General features: G+C 35.8%; 1 protein-coding gene across 5 annotated transcripts in view; it reads left to right on the top strand.

Annotated features, from left to right (window-relative positions):
* The window catches only part of Kiaa1328 (KIAA1328 ortholog), a 249,069-nt gene that overhangs the window by 12,880 nt on the left and 218,922 nt on the right, over positions 1-17,267 (top strand). For all 5 annotated transcript variants that reach the window (XM_076836586.2, XM_076836585.2, XM_076836589.2 and 2 more), the window contains one exon: positions 1,918-2,012. In XM_076836586.2, coding sequence (XP_076692701.2) covers positions 1,918-2,012 — 95 coding nt within the window. The remainder of the gene's footprint in view (positions 1-1,917; positions 2,013-17,267) is intronic.

The raw sequence follows: 17,267 nt of genomic DNA, 5'->3' as shown, positions 1-17,267 counted from the left end.
TTTCCCCAATCTGTTTGACTTTTTCAGTTGTTAGCACTGCACGATTGATTGACCCTAGTCTTTCTCTTTCTCTCTCTCTCTCTCTCTCTCTCTCTCTCTCTCTCTCTCTCTCTCTCTCTTTTTGTGGTGCTGGGGATTGAACCCAGGGCCTTGTGCATGCAAGGCAAGCATTCTACCAACTGAGCTGTATTGAGCTATAACCCCAGCCCCTTGGCCCTATACTCTCTTCAAACTTTTTTCTCTACAGTATTATGTTTCTGATTCTTATACTTTTAAATGCCAATCTAAATTTAAATCAACTGCAAAATTTTAATAAGTCCTAGCTTGGCACTGAGGATGTAGCTCAGTGGTAAACTACTTGCCTGTCATTCGTGAGGTCTTGGGTTCAAATGCCTGCACCACACAAATAAATAAAAAGTTCTCTCCCTGACATAATGGGGAAAATGGTATTAAAAAAAATTTCTAGCTGATTTTTTTAAAAAAATTATCTTTTAAAAAATTTTTGCTATAATCTAGAGTTACTAAAGAAAAAATTTAAACACAGAAAGGTATAAAGGAAATAAAAATTTAAACATCATCCATAATACCACACATTATCTTTTAAAACCATACTGACTTGAAATTTCCACCTTTCCAATTTCCTGCTTGGACATTTCTACATGAATGTCTTGCTGGCATCTTAAATTGAACACACTCAAAAGCAAACTCATTTTATTTTCACATCCTCTTTCCTATTAGGAAATCCTTCTCCACCTTTGATTCTTACTATTTCCAGAATTAATTTTAGGGATCTTTTGGTTAGTCTTGGCTACCTGAAGTAATTGTAGTGACTTATTTAAGTAGTTGCACAAATGCCAAGAATCATTCTTTCTTTCTTTCTTTTTTTTAAAAAATGTTACCTGTGGTTCCCTGTAACTGCCTGAGTTAATAAATACCTTTAAAGATTTCTTTTAATGTTGCTAAAGGACTGCAGAGAATTTTTTTTTTGTAGCATAAAAAATAGGATAGTATAATGTTTAAGAGCACAGACTATGGAACCTATATTAGGTCCTGATTCTGCTGTTTAACTGCTGTAACCCTGTGAAGGCTATGTACCCTCAATGTAAAACAGGAATAATACCTTAACTGCATTGTTGTGAAAGTGAAATGGAATAGTAAGTACAAAGTACTTAGAATATTCTTGTCATATAGTAAACTCTATGTATACATTTAGCTGTTACAATTATTATTCTTTGATCTAATACTACTATTACAGTGGACCTTAGAGTATTTTGAATGCTTAGTAACTGATACTTCATCTGCCAATCTTAGTGTATCTTTTAAACAGCCTTGAGACTATGGTTTAACTAAAGGTTCTCAGTATCTTTTTGGGTGAGCGGGGGAGCAGAAGAGTACTGGGGGTTGAACTCAGGGGCACTTGACCACCAAGCCACATCCCAGACCTATTTTTTATTTTATTTAGAGACAGGGTCTCGCTGTGTTGCTTAGCACCTTGCTGTTGTTTAGGCTGGCTTTGAACTGGTGATCTTCCTGTTTCAGCCTCCCGAGCTGCTGGGATTACAGGTGTGCTCCACAACATATGGCCTCAGTATCTTCTATTAGGCACTTGTTCTTGTGACATTCACCAAGGGAAAGTTGTTTTCCTAATATTTTCTAGTATTTTAGTAGGAACAATTTTTTAAAGTTCTTCTTGTGTCACTTTCTGCGTAAATTCCCTGGTATTCTCTGGTTCATAATCAGTTCTTTAGTCTGTTTTGAGTTCACAGTAGATTTAAATAAAACAGTAAATGATTTCTAGTAGATAAAAGATATCTAAGAAATTTTACTTTCCATGCTTATTTTAATAGGATTTTCAAAAGATTTAAAAAATATTTTTAGAAAAAGTTAACCAGAAGATTTTGTTTTGTTTTGTTTTAGAATTTCTGCGAGCGAGGAATGAAGAGTGTATCATTGAAGGATTTATGTCTGGAAGACAAAAGACGCATTGCAAACTTAATTAAAGAATTGGCCAGGTGAGGTTGGGGGACCTTCTATGAAATGCATTATTATATGAGAGACAGCTCTTTTTGAAAACAGAAAATTGCCAGTATGTTTTGATGTCATTATGTCATTGATCTTATAGGAGCAAAGACTTTTAATAAAAAGACTGTTACCCAAAATATCACCTCCTTTCAAGGACCTACCCCCAATGACCTAACTTCCTTCCCCTAGGTCCTACCTCTTTAAGGTTCCACCATCTTCCAGTAAGTAGCATCATGAGCTGGGACCAAACCTTAACACATGAAACTTTCAAAGATGCTTAGCCAAACCAAAGCACATATTTTGGGGAAGATCCACTGGAACTATTCCAATATACTGTTTGCTCTGAAACTGATTTTCAGTAACATCTATCCATAGAACCATTGCCTGTTATAGCTATTACAGTGATCTTCTAATATTTACTCTATTTTCCATATTTGTTTCACATTAGTTGGAATTCTTATTTAAGGATAAACTACCCTTTCTTCCCTAATTATTTATTTAGCTTAGTATTTATTTCATTTTTAAATTTTTATCAATATCAGAGGCATGAATATTTATTTTATTCTTATCCAAAATTCAGAAATAAAATGAAGTAGCAACATGATACTCTTTTGTTTCACACCAAAAAAAGACTTTGTTTTGAGATCATTATAGATTTACTTGGCAGTTTTTACAAATAATACAGACAAAACACATTTCTTTACCCTGTTATCAGCAGTGATATTTTGCTTAACTATAGTACAATATCCTACAACTTTACCCATTTTTTGCCAGTGATAATATTTTTTAAAAATATTTTTTAGTTGTTGATGGACCTTTATTTTATTTATTTATACGTGGTGCTGAGAATCGAACCCAGTGCCTCACACATGCTAGGTAAGTGCTATACCACTGAGCTACAACCCCAGCCCGCCAGTGATAATATTTTGATTGACTATAGTATAGTATCAACAATTGACATTGAAAGATTTCATTAATGTTTTACATATTTCATCAATTTTAAGTACTCATTGATTATGCATTTGTTTCTATGAAACTTTATTACATGTGGGTTTTTGTGTACAATTACTATATAAAGCAGTCCTGCTACAAGGATTACTCTTGTTGTCTTTTTAACAAATACACTTATAAGGTCTTTTTAGACACTATTTTCCTTCTTAGCCCTTTACCTAATACCAAGCTACCACTAATCTTCTTTCCATCTATTCTAATTGTTACTTCAAAAAAGTTGTATAAATGGGATCATATAGTATGTAACTTTTTGAGATGAGATTTTTTTAATCATCATTCTCTTTACATCCATCCAAGTTACATTTTCTAATACTTTGTTTCTTTTTATTGCTCTATGGTATTCCATAGTGTAGAGGTAGTACAGTTTGTTTAACTATTCACTTTTTGAAGAACATTTGGGTTGTGTCTAGTTTTTGACAGGTACAAACCAAGCTGCTCTGAACATTCACGTATAGGTTTTGTGTAAACATACAATTCTTTGGGATATTGTATCCTAAGTGCATGTTTGTAAGAAACTGCTGAACTATTTTCCGCAATGATTGTACCATTTCATATTCTCAGCAATGCAAGAGAGGTCTAGGTCCTCTGAATTTGCTAACAGATTTGTTGTGGTTAATTTTTATTTTAGCAAGTCTGATAGGTGCTTATTGCTAATATCTCATCTTGATTTTAATTTGCATTTATCTAATGCCAGTGAGGTTGGACATTTTTACATACACTTATTTCCACTGTATTTTTTCAGTGAAATATCTGTTTATTCATTTTCTTGTTTCTTACTGGATGTTTGGGCTTTTTTATTGTTGGGTTTTGAGGTTCTTTATATGTTATTTATCCTTTATAGGTATGTAGTTTCCAGTTATTTTTTCCTGGTCTGTAGCTTGCCTCTTCATCCTTTCCCAGGATAAACAAAAAGTCTTATAAAAACAAAAAGTTTATAAAACAAAAGCTTTTCATCTCAACTAGATCATTCTAACATTTTTTTTTTTCTGTTTTAAGTTCATGATTCATTTTGAGTTAATTTTGCATACTGTGTGATGTCTAAGTTGAGTTTTTTGTTTTTTTCTTTTAATATTGGGGATTGAACCCAGGGCCTTGCACATGCCAGATCAACATTCTACCACTGACTGAGCACATCCCCAGTCCTGTTGAAATTTTTTGTGAATGTTTGCCAGATTTCGCATAGGTCATGTTTGTGTGGTCTCTTTCTGGGTTCCTTGGTTTGCATTGATCTAGGTGTTTATCCCTTTTCCAATGATCTAATTACCGTACAGATGCAGAATAATAAACCTTAATACTGAGTAGAATGATGCCTTCTACTTTATGATTCTCTTCCAATTTTGGCATGACTTTGTCAAACTCTTTCATAACTCTGTAATAATTTTGGCATGACTTTGTCAAACTCTTTCATAACTGTTGATTTTTTAATATATATTACATCAAGCTATTGATCAGTTTTAGGAAGAAATGAAGTCTTTCCTATCTTGAGTCTTCTAATCCGTGAATATGCTAGTCTCTAATTGAAGTTTTATATTCCTTTTAATAGATATTTGTGACTTTCAGGATATAGGTCCTATACACATTTTTTTTCACATTTACATCTAAATATTTAATTTTCTTTGGGGTAATTATAAATGGTATTATGGTTTTAATTTGGATTTTTATATATTTGTTGATAGTATATAGACATGATTGTATTATATTTTAATCTTGATTTCTGAAACCCTGCTGAATTCACATATTAATTCTAGTTTTGCTGTTATTCCTTGAGGTTCTTTTATGTCATAATTATTATTGTTATAAATTATAACATAATTATTATTTTTCATAATTATAATTAATGCAAATAGACACTTTTATTACTTTCTCTCCAAAGTATATGTCTGTAATTTCCTTTTCTTGACTTATGCTGCTGGCTAAGATTTCCAGTGCTATGTGAATAGGAATTATGAGAGAGGGCATTCTTGTAATATTTCTAAATTTAGGTGGGAATGTATTCAGTCTATCATCAAGTCTGATGTTAACTACTATAGTTTTATAATTTGATAGTATATCAGATTGAAGGAGTTCCTCATCTATTCCTAGTTTTTTGTTTTTATTTTCTTCTTTTAAGAGTTGAGTGGATCCAAGATGGCATGTTAGAGGGAGGCTGTATTCTGTGTCACTCTGTGACCTGGGATTCTAGTAGTGGGAATACTGTTTCTCTGTAAGTTATTAGAAGACCCCCCATAGCTGCTCCCGCACAGGTCTCCAGACCTCAGCGTCAGCACAGAACTCCCAGAAGCTCACCCACCGGCCACCATGCCTGAGTAGGACCACTGGCATCAACACATGCAAGGGACCCCTGGCTGCCACCTGCACAGGAATCCTGGCTGCTGCTTCCATGTGGACCCCTATCTACCAACATGGGACTCCCTTGGTAGCCTCCATCTTGGGACACTATAGCCACTATCATAGTCCCCTACACACACCTGGGGACACTGGACAGGGTCTGGAGACCACCGCCAGCCGCAACACTGCATGCCATAGAGCTGCATCTCTGAACACTCCCACGCAGCGCTACCAGCTGGCCCAACCTGACCCTACACCCCATCTGTGAAAGCACCCGCCTCCATCTTGGTATACCTTTGTCACCATCTATAGTTGGGGGCAACTCCCAGCTTCGGACACCTGCTTGGGGCCTAGAAGCAATATCAAGGTACCTATAGTCCCCAACTCCGCCCTATCCCCCGCAGCCACTAACCTGGCACAGTGCTTATGGTACACAGCCAGTCCATAGATTGCAAAGCCTGGCCCCGAACTGCCATTACTAAACAGCTCTCCCCCACAGGTGCACAGTCCTCAGAGCACAGGCCATAAGACCTTCAGAGAAAGAGGGTGGAAATACCAGCAAACAACAGACAGCCTCATCTATTGGATGAGACTTTTGAATAAATAGAAAATAATTATGAGGTATTAGTAGAAAATGATTACAAGGCTGTAGTTTTAAATGTTCTTTTAGTTTATTGTTTCAGAAAAAAAGTTAGCTATGAAGAATGACATTTCAGTTATGGTTAAAGTTCCAACCAAATGGAGAAAAGTGTCAGAAGGTTTAGAAAACTTACATATTTCTATGACAAATTCAAGTGTAGCATACTTAAAATACTGTCAGCTTGTAAGCAAATTCACTGGCATTATTTCAGGGGAGGATTACTGAGATGAATGTGCTTGACACCCCCTACATGCTATTGTCAAGTATATTTTCAAAATGATATAATATTCATTAGTTCTCAGCACAACATACAAAACAAATAGCATGTTGTTTAACTATGTAGTGGCGTGCAATATAAAGGCAAACTGCTAACTATAGCTTCTTTTTAATGGTGCCTTTAAGGTTTAAAGCATCCTAACAAGAGCAAGACCTGAATTAAAAACATAAACAAACAAACTACAGAAAAACAACCAGGGTCTTTTTAATAGTGTTAAATGGGAAAACCATCTATGTTCCCATTTCGAGTGGCTTACCTATATTGTGCCCTGTCCATGAGACCCTTTTAGTATATTTGTTGATGTTATATATGAGAATCAAAAAGATTCCTAAAAGATCTATTGATGGTTCTAAATGAAAATAAATGTGAATAAAAGATGTAAACAAAATCTAGAATTGACATAAAAGATAAGAACAGGATATTACATACCTAGTTGAGTTAAAATTCAAACCAAATGAAGGAAAAGTGTCAAAAGATTTAGAAAAGTTATATTCCTATGATATATTCAAGTATAACATATATTAAGAGTTTCAGCTCTTACGCAAATCCACTGACATTATTTCAGGGAAAATTGGAAATTTATATTAGAGAAAGACTTTCTGGTTAGACCTGATAGATTAAAAAAAAAATAAAATAAAAAGGATCCATAGTTCTCTCTCTCTCTCATTTTTTTTTTTTTTTTTTTTTGTACCAGGGATGGAACCCAGGGGTGTTTAACAACTGAGTTACATCCCCAGACCTTTTATTTTTTATTTAGAGACAGGTCTCCCTACATTTCTTAGGGCCTCACTGAGTTGCTGAGGCTGGCCTCGAACTCATGATCCTCCTACTTCAGCCTCTGGAGCTGCTGGGATTGCAGGTACCTGCCCATGGTGCCTGGCTAATCCCTGGTTCTTTTTTTTTTTTTTTTTTTTAAAAGAGTGAGAGACGGGGAGAGAGAGAGAGAGAGAGAGAGAGAGAGAATTTTAATATTTATTTTTTAGTTTTCGGAGGGCACAACATCTTTGTTTGTATGTGGTGCTGAGGATTGAACCCGGGCCGCACGCATGCCAGGCGAGCGCGCTACCTCTTGAGCCACATCCCCAGCCCCTCCCTGGTTCTTAAGTTATATCTTGTAGCTAAATTACGTGAATGTGAGCCAGCAAAAAAATTCAAGAAAACAGTTTTAAAAGTCTGATATGAGTTAATAATCTACAAATGCCTCCTTAGTAATCTCTTTATACTCAAGGAACTTTTTCATTTGGGTTAACTGTACTAATAAAAGAATAGACTACAAATGTGAATAAAAATATACAGGCTAATGAAGAATAGATACCACAAAGATAAATTAGGGGTAATGTGAATTATTTACCTTGTGGAAGAGAGTGCTAAGGGATTAGTTGATATATGGCTTTCAAGTAAATTAAGGGGTTTCCCTGAGGTGTCTAGCATTGATTTACATTTGAAGAAGGATAACTGGGATATTGATTGATCTTTCTGAGAGGTATTAGGATAGAGAGAATTCTTTTTTTTTGAAGTTGTTGAGTTAAGTGACCTCAGAAAGTCTTTTACAGTAAAATTAATGAATTGTTTGCATAGATGGGGAAAGCAATGCTTTTTATGGGCACTTGAAAAAATTAATGGCTTTGCAAAATATTGTAGTTTGTGCTGAAAGATGGTAACCATTTTCTATATATGTATTTTTTTAATAAAACTTTTTAAGGGGCTGGGGATTTGGCTCAAGCGGTAGCGCGCTCGCCTGGCATGCGTGCGGCCCGGGTTCGATCCTGAGCACTACGTACAAACAAAGAGGTTGTGTCTGCCAATAACTAAAAATTAGTATTAAAAATTCTCTCTTTCTCTCTCACTCTCTCTCTCTCAAAAAAAAAAATAATAACTTTTTAAGATGGAGAAGAGTGCCAAGCACTAATGCACAAAGTGTTGTATTTTTTAACATTTTAAACAATCTTGATCACAGTTGTAATTTTTGATGTATACAAACTACGTTTAAAGAAGCTTGAAAACAACACTCCCTCACTATTTCATGTCCTGTGCCCCAATGCCAAATAATGTATTGTTCCTCAGTAAATATTTATGCATTAACTCATCTGAGGATAGCATTCTTTTTTAGGCCCAGGTACTCTGATTTTTCCCAGAGGGTAGTTTGCTATTTCTACTTGACCTTTCTCAGAAGAAGAATAGAAACTGTAGCACCATTAGATTCCATTGTAAAATGAGTAGATCATTATTTTATATTTTTCTGTTTTTTTTTAATTTTGACTTTTGGGTTATAGTTAAATATACATTGCAGTACAATAGGAAAGTTAGACTTTAATTTTTCAGTGACTTTTTTTTGTCTTCCCATTAAAAGCCTTTATGGATTTTGGGGGACAGGAGGCTAGTATACAATAGTCTTTATGATGGATTAAATAGAAAATTTTAAGAGAAGGAATCTTTAACTTGTGTTAAGTAGAAAGGCATTCTCTGAACTTCAGTGGAGTTTAACATGTAGTTAATGTGCCAAACTTTATTTTCAGATGTTCTATTTTGAACTCTATAATTAAAAGAACATTTTTTTGAGTAACTATTATGCACTCAACAGTCTTTATCATGGTTCTGACCAGACTAAAAAGGAGTTAGTTTTTTTCTACTAATTATTTTTCCCTTTTTCATGGCATCTGGAAATGTACAGTGGCATATAAGTATATAGAATCAGATTCTTCATTTATGGCAAGAAAACCAAAGCCTTTTCATATAAGTATGGATAAGTATGGGTAATCTCTGACGCTGAAGGATCTACCCAGAATTATGCTTGGGCCATGTTTTGGTTATGGAAAGTGGAAATGTCATCACTGTAGGCATATGTATGACATATGTGCCATAGCATTTCAGTATTGTCTTAGGCATTTTTCATTGTAATGTGCTTTTAACCCTTGTGCTTGTATATGCTAATTAATTTCTTTCATAGTTCATCTTTATATGCCCATTGTAGTGAATTCAGATTTCTCAGACCTGTAATAAATAGTCAAAAGGAAGAATCATTGGGAAAAATAAGGGAAGAGGGTGAAAGACACAGGTTATCAGAAATCTTTATATGAGTACTAATTTAGGTTGCAGCCTCAAAACTGGAACTGTGAGGTGAATTATGGCATTTGAGAATTGGGTATTCTCAGGTTAGTACTTTGTTACCAAAAGTGTTTGTTCTTACCATATTAATTTTCAGGTTTTGACTGAAAAACAGTCATAGCTCACTTGCTATGTGATGATCTTTTTCAAAGCATTGTGGAAAAGATAATTTATTATGTTACACTGACGTTTTTATTCTAATGGATTTTAAAGTAATTTAATAATCCATGATATAACAAAGGTAACTGGATGTATGTCAGAGTTATTTTATGTTAACTCTTTCAGAGGCCAAATAAATGCATCCTTATTCACTTTAGTGTATTTTTCCTTCCATTTTTAATTTACTTGAAATTACATAATTATTAAAACTGTGCAATTTAAAAAATGAAACTGCAGATAAAATTAAATCCTTCATGGAAACTCCATTCCCTCACCTTCATCCTCATCCATACCCTCACTGCTTATGTTTAGGTGGGATTTCATTTTAAATTTACAGAAAAGTTACTAAGATTGAATTTCCATATATGCTTCACCCAGGTTTCAGTATTTCCCCAGAATCGTCCCCACCTCTTTTCTTCTTTAAGGGCAGGAAGGAGTAGCACAGGAGGTAATTGCTAGTAACTCCTTGGGCCGAAAAGTGCAATCTGGAGGTGTTTCTTTGATAACTAGCCTTCTTCTCAACCCCTATCATTCATTACCTACATTGACTTCCAGGTCTTTCTTGCCCCTGCCTTAGTTTGTTGAGAAATATGACATTTTCTGTCTCCTGGGCCAGGCAGCACTGTAGGTTTTTTGGCAGAGAAAGCATGTGGGTGACACCAGGGCAAAGAACAGGAAGCTGAGTATCAAAGAAAAGAAAATGAGTAAATAGCACTTCTAGTCACCTGATTGCTAATAGCCTCCTGGGAGGGGAAGGATCACATTTTCCAACACAAGCCACATAGGCAGGATGGGAGGAGGGAGCATGAGAAGAAAAGAAACCTGAAATCTACAAAAGGGACAAGATACCCCCCCTCCCTTAGGTTCAAGCTCTGGACCTCCTCCTCTCTGGAAGACTGACTGACTCTCTCTCTCTCTCTCTCTCTCTCTTCTTTCTTTCTCTCTCTCTCTTTCTTTCTCCCTCTCCCTCTCTCCTCTATTCTCTCTCATACTCTCTCTTTCTCTCTTATTTCTTAAATAAAATTTACTTTTTGCTTTTGCCTCAGCATTTCTTGGATGTTTAATCTTCAACACTGGGGGAAAGAGGACCTGATCCTGATTTTCAAGACCAGTTTCATGGGGAGTCAGTACAGTAGGCTCATTTGATAGAATTATTCTTTTAACCTCATGTTCCCGCTATCCTCATCTATGTATCCCCTTACAAAAGGAAAGCTCTGATAAGGCATTCCCCTTGGTGCAGGTCAGTTGGAGCAGAACAGCAGTTGCTATGGAAAGGACATGAAATATTTCCTGGATCTTTCTCCTCTATCTCCCTTCTGTACCAAAAAACAAAGTTCAGGAGGAGGAGCAACATATTGTCCTTAGGGCATTCATAAAAACTACCTGTGGCAGAGGTTGTTTTTTTTTTTTTTTTTTTTTGTGTGTGTGTGTGTGTGTGTGTTGGGGTGGGGGGACCAGGAGAGAGGGCAGAGTACTTAGAGTACTTATAGGTCCGAGAACTTGTAGGAAGACAGGAGCGCTTCTGAAGACTCAAGACATACAGAGACTAATTATCACAGGCATAGTGAGAAAGACAACAAAAGAAACTACCCCAACCCAGATCCCTACCACCATACTAACAAGTGTCTGGTAAGAGTAGAAACTCATTCAACAGACCCTTTTGGTGGGAAGACAAAGTTGAGGGTAGAGCTGACCTCAAAGAAGATCATCTGACCCACCTGAGGGAAAGTTATGCCTGGAGAAATTTGAGGCCTGAGGGTCATCATAGTAACTATAAACTACAAACCCACCCTATTCCTGATAGACTAACAAAATCCCTATACTGAAAATCTAAGTAAAGGAAAGTTCTGTCCCTTATTAGTAATTGGAATTATATACCTCAGTCCCTACTGTCTTACTAAAATGTACAAATATAAGTAAAATATGAAGTGAAGCAGAGGAAAAGGTAGAGGTAAAAGAAACCAGTATAGAAGAGACAGAGCAACTGAAGATGCAGTTAGATAAAGACATTGAACAGTGATGATGAATTTAAAATAACTGATTAATACTTTAAAATCTGTATTAGTAGCTAGGAAAAATGGTGTATACCTGTAATACCAGTGACTTGGGAGGCTGATGCAGGAGGATCATCACAAGTTCCAGACCAGCCCAAGCAACTTAGTGATACCCTGTCTCAAAAAAAAGAAAGAAAAAAAACCCTGTATTTTCTGTGGCTTCTCATTGTACAAACCTTAGCTTAAAACACTGTTAAGACTCTTGTTTGATTTAAAGTAATGTTTTTTTAATTTATTTTTTTTTTAAAAAAAGGGTAGCGGAATGCATTACAATTCTTATTACATGCATACGGCACAATTTTTCATATCTCTGGTTGAATATAAAGTATGTTGACACCAATTTGTGTCTTCATACATGTACTTTGGATGATGATGTCTATCACATTCCACCATCCTTGCTAGTCCCCTGCCCCCTCCTTTTCCCTCCCAACCCTCTTCCCTATCTAGAATTCATTAATTCCTCCCATGCTCCCCTTCCTTACCCTACTATGAGTCAGCCTCCATATATCAGAGAAAACATTAAAGCAATTGTGAGGCCTAACCTTAATCTCTTGAACACATCTTTTGATGTTTGTTTTGAGTTATCAACTTTAGTCTTTCTGAAGTCTTAACAAAAATTTTATCCTTGACTTTATCTCTACACCATGTTTCTTCTGGTGGTATCCTGGATTTGAAATTTGCTCATATGACATTTCTTAATTTTAGTGTTTTACTATGTAGAGAGCCTGAGAATTTCTGAAATCATAAATCCTCATTCCTTTTAGTTTAATATTTTTGTTCCTTCAGTATATCTTTCTCTTCTCCCAGTTTACTGTAAGCACTAAGAAAAAAGCAAGTAGCACCTTCAGCACTACTTGGTAACTAGCTTCCATTAGAACGAGCAAGATAGAAGAATAAGCAAGATAAAAGACACTTTTTTTGTCACCTAATATTAGATATGACATTTTATCAATTTTGAGGATCACTTGTTTCAGCCTATACTCAGTGACAAAGAGTTAAACAGGGACATGAATACCAGGAGACACAAACCACTGGGTTACTTTTTTGGTTTTCCTAAATTACCTTATATATTTTCTGTAGATTCCTGAATATTTTCATATACATAATGATGTCCACTGCATATAGTTTTTTTTCCAGTCTGTGTACATTTTCTTTTCTTGCCTTCTTGCTCTGGCCATGACCTCCAGTCAATTTCAAATAGAGATAGTGTCACCTGAGAAGAGGTGTCTCAGAAGAAGAGTCTCTGAGGAGTTTCTGGAGGGAAGGGGGAACTTGACTCAACACCATCAGGATTCTTGGCATACTTAATGGAAAAGAATTTTAGCAAGTGCCAGTCAAAGGCTTAGACAGTTTATTTAGGAAGGTAGGTATGCATTCAAGCGAGAATGTGCGTAGTCTCAAGAGAGAGGTATCTTTTGTGTTAAAGCAAGGAATATGCATTCAAGGGAGAATTTGAGCCATCTTGAAAGTGAAAGATGTGGTTTTAGGGTACCAATCTCTTCTTTTTTTTTTTTTTTTTTTTTTTTTAGTTTGCAATTGAAAGTTTTTAATTATAGCTTGGCTCATTATTGTTCTAAGACTCAGTTTGGTTTAACTTTCAGTCCTGATACAATCAAAATCAAGAATTTGGTTTCCATGTGAGTTATTTTGCTTTATTCTATTGCGTTATCATACACTGTTCTTTTAATCCTGCTAGAGGCATTTCAGGTGCCTTCTTATTTGCAAAAAATAATTGATGATTAGTGTCATTACACCCTCCTTTCTAGGAGAACATTGCAAAGCACCAAGAATGAGGACAGCATATTAGAAGATAAGCAGCCCAAAATCTAAAGTCATTCTTTTTTTTTTTTTATTGTTGGTTGTTCAAAACATTACATAGTTCTTGATATATCATATTTCACACTTTGATTCAAGTGGGTTATGAACTCCCATTTTTACCCCATATACAAATTGCAGAATCACATCATTTACACTTCCATTGATTTATATATTGCCATACTAGTGTCTGTTGTATTCTGCTGCCTTTTCTATCCTTTACTATCCCCCTCCCCTCCCCTCCCCTCCCCTCTTCTCTCTCTACCCCCTCTACTGCAGTTCATATCTCCCCCTTGTATTATTTTTCCCTTTCCCCTCGCTACCTCTTGTATGTAATTTTGTATAACCCTGAGGGTCTCCTTCCATTTCCATGCAATTTCCCTTCTCCCTCCCTTTCCCTCCCACCTCTCGTCCCTGTTTAATGTTAATCTTCTTCTCATGCTCTTCGTCCCTACTCTGTTCTTAGTTACTCTCCTTATATCAAAGAAGACATTTGGCATTTGTTTTTTAGGGATTGGCTGGCTTCACTTAGCATAATCTGCTCTAATGCCATCCATTTCCCTCCAAATTCTATGATTTTGTCATTTCTTAATGCAGAGTAATACTCCATTGTGTATAAATGCCACATTTTTTTTATCCATTTGTCTATTGAAGGGCATCTAGGTTGGTTCCACAGTCTTGCTATTGTGAATTGTGCTGCTATGAACATCGATGTAGCAGTGTCCCTGTAGCATGCTCTATTTAGGTCTTTAGGGAATAGACCGAGAAGGGGAATAGCTGGGTCAAATGGTGGTTCCATTCCCAGCTTTCCAAGAAATCTCCATACTGCTTTCCAGATTGGCTGCACCAATTTGCAGTCCCACCAACAATGAACAAGTGTACCCTTTTCCCCACATCCTCGCCAGCACTTGTTGTTGTTTGACTTCATAATGGCTGCCAATCTTACTGGAGTGAGATGGTATCTTAGGGTGGTTTTGATTTGCATTTCTCTGACTGCTAGGGATGGTGAGCATTTTTTCATGTACTTGTTGATTGATTGTATGTCCTCCTCTGAGAAGTGTCTGTTCATGTCTTTGGCCCATTTGTTGATTGGGTTATTTGTTATCTTGTTGTCTAATTTTTTGAGTTCTTTGTATACTCTGGATATTAGGGCTCTATCTGAAGTGTGAGGAGTAAAGATTTGTTCCCAGGATGTAGGCTCCCTATTTACCTCTCTTATTGTTTCTTTTGCTGAGAAAAAACTTTTTAGTTTAAGTAAGTCCCATTTGTTGATTCTAGTTATTAACTGTTGTGCTATGGGTGTCCTATTGAGGAATTTGGAGCCCGACCCCACAGTATGTAGATCGTAGCCGACTTTTTCTTCTATCAGACGCCGTGTCTCTGATTTGATATCAAGCTCCTTGATTCATTTTGAGTTAACTTTTGTGCATGGCGAGAGAAAGGGATTCAGTTTCATTTTGTTGCATATGGATTTCCAGTTTTCCCAGCACCATTTGTTGAAGATGCTATCCTTCCTCCATTGCATGCTTTTAGCCCCTTTATCAAATATAAGATAGTTGTAGTTTTGTGGATTGGTTTCTGTGTCCTCTATTCTGTACCATTGGTCCACCCGCCTGTTTTGGTACCAGTACCATGCTGTTTTTGTTACTATTGCTCTGTAGTATAGTTTGAAGTCTGGTATCGCTATACCGCCTGATTCACCCTTCCTGCTTAGCATTGTTTTTGCTATTCTGGGTCTTTTATTTTTCCATATGAATTTCATGATTGCTTTCTCTATTTCTATAAGAAATGCCATTGGGATTTTGATTGGCATTGCATTAAACCTATAGAGAACTTTTGGTAATATCTTCATTTTGATGATGTTAGTTCTGCCTATCCATGAACAGGGTATATTTTTCTATCTTCTAAGATCTTCTTCTATTTCTCTCTTTAGGGTTCTGTAGTTTTCATTGTATAAGTCTTTCACCTCTTTTGTTAGGTTGATTCCTAAGTATTTTATTTTTTGGGGGGATATTGTGAATGGAGTGGTTGTCCTCATTTCCATTTCAGAGGATTTGTCGCTGATATACAGGAATGCCTTTGATTTATACGTGTTGATTTTATATCCTGCCACTTTGCTGAATTCATTTATTAGCTCTAATAGTTTCTTTGTAGACCCTTTTGGGTCTGCTAGGTATAGAATCATGTCATCTGCAAATAGTGATAATTTAAGTTCTTCTTTTCCTATTTTTATGCCTTTAATTTCTTTCGTCTGTCTAATTGCTCTGGCCAGTGTTTCGAGAACTATGTTGAACAGAAGTGGTGAGAGAGGGCATCTCTGTCTTGTTCCAGATTTTAGAGGGAATGCCTTCAATTTTTCTCCATTCAGAATGATGCTAGCCTGAGGCTTAGCATAGATTGCCTTTACAATGTTGAGGTAAGTTCCTGTTATCCCTAATTTTTCTAGCGTTTTGAACATAAAGGGATGCTGTACTTTGTCGAATGCTATTTCTGCATCTATCGAGATGATCATATGGTTCTTATTTTTAAGTCTATTGATGTGGTGAATAACATTAATTGATTTCCGTATATTGAACCAGCCTTGCATCCCAGGGATGAATCCTACTTGATCATGGTGCACATTTTTTTTTGATATGTTTTTGAATCCGATTCGCCAGAATTTTATTGAGGATTTTTGCATCTAGGTTCATTAGAGATATTGGTCTGTAGTTTTCTTTCTTTGAAGTGTCTTTGTCTGGTTTAGGAATCAGGGTGATATTGGCCTCGTAGAATGAATTTGGAAGTTCTCCCTCTTTTTCTATTTCCTGAAATAGCTTGAAAAGTATTGGTATTAGTTCCTCTTTAAAGGTTTTGTAAAACTCTACTGTATACCCATCCGGTCCTGGGCTTTTCTTAGTTGGTAATCTTTTGATGGTTTCTTCTATTTCCTCAATTGATATTGGTCTGTTTAGGTTGTCTATATCCTCCTGCCTTAATCTGGGCAGGTCATATGACTTAAGAAATTTATCGATGCCTTCACTATCTTCTATTTTATTGGAGTATAAGGATTCAAAATAGTTTCTGATTATCTTCTGTATTTCTGAAGTGTCTGTTGTGATATTGCCTTTTTCATCCCGTATGCTAGTAATTTGATTTCTCTCTCTTCTTCTCTTCGTTAGCATGGCTAAGGGTTTGTCGATTTTATTTATTTTTTCAAAGAACCAACTTTTAGTTTGGTCAATCTTTTCAATTGTTTCTTTTGTTTCGATTTCATTAATTTCAGCTCTGATTTTAATTATTTCTTGCCTTCTACTTCTTTTGCTGTTGTTTTGCTCTTCTTTTTCTAGGATTTTGAGATGAGGTATGAGATCATTTATTTGTTGGTTTTTTCTTTTTTTAAGGAATGAACTCCAAGCAATGAATTTTCCTCTTAGAACTGCTTTCAATGTGTCCCATAGATTCCGATATGTTGTGTCTGTTCTTTCATTTATCTCTAAGAATTTTTTAATTTCCTCCTTGATGTCTTCTATAACCCATTGATCATTTAGTAACCTATTGTTCATTCTCCAAGTGATGCATGTTTTTTCCTTCCTTCTTTTATCGTTGATTTTCAGTTTCATTCCATTATGATCTGATAAGATGCATGGTATTATCTCCACTCCTTTATATTGTCTCTCCACTCCTTTATATTGTCTAAGAGTTGCCCTGTGACATAATATATGATCTATTTTTGAGAAGGATCCATGTGCTGCTGAGAAAAAAGTGTAACTGCTTGATGTTGGGTGGTATATTCTATATATATCAATTAAGTCTAGGTTATTAATTGTGTTATTGAGTTCTATAGTTTCCTTATTCAACTTTTGTTTGGAAGATCTGT

Source organism: Callospermophilus lateralis, chromosome 17 (genome assembly GCF_048772815.1).
Source record: "Callospermophilus lateralis isolate mCalLat2 chromosome 17, mCalLat2.hap1, whole genome shotgun sequence".
Lineage (NCBI taxonomy): Eukaryota > Metazoa > Chordata > Mammalia > Rodentia > Sciuridae > Callospermophilus > Callospermophilus lateralis.
The sequence above is the reverse complement of the archived record's forward strand: the minus strand, read 5'-3'. Positions and strand labels throughout refer to the sequence as shown.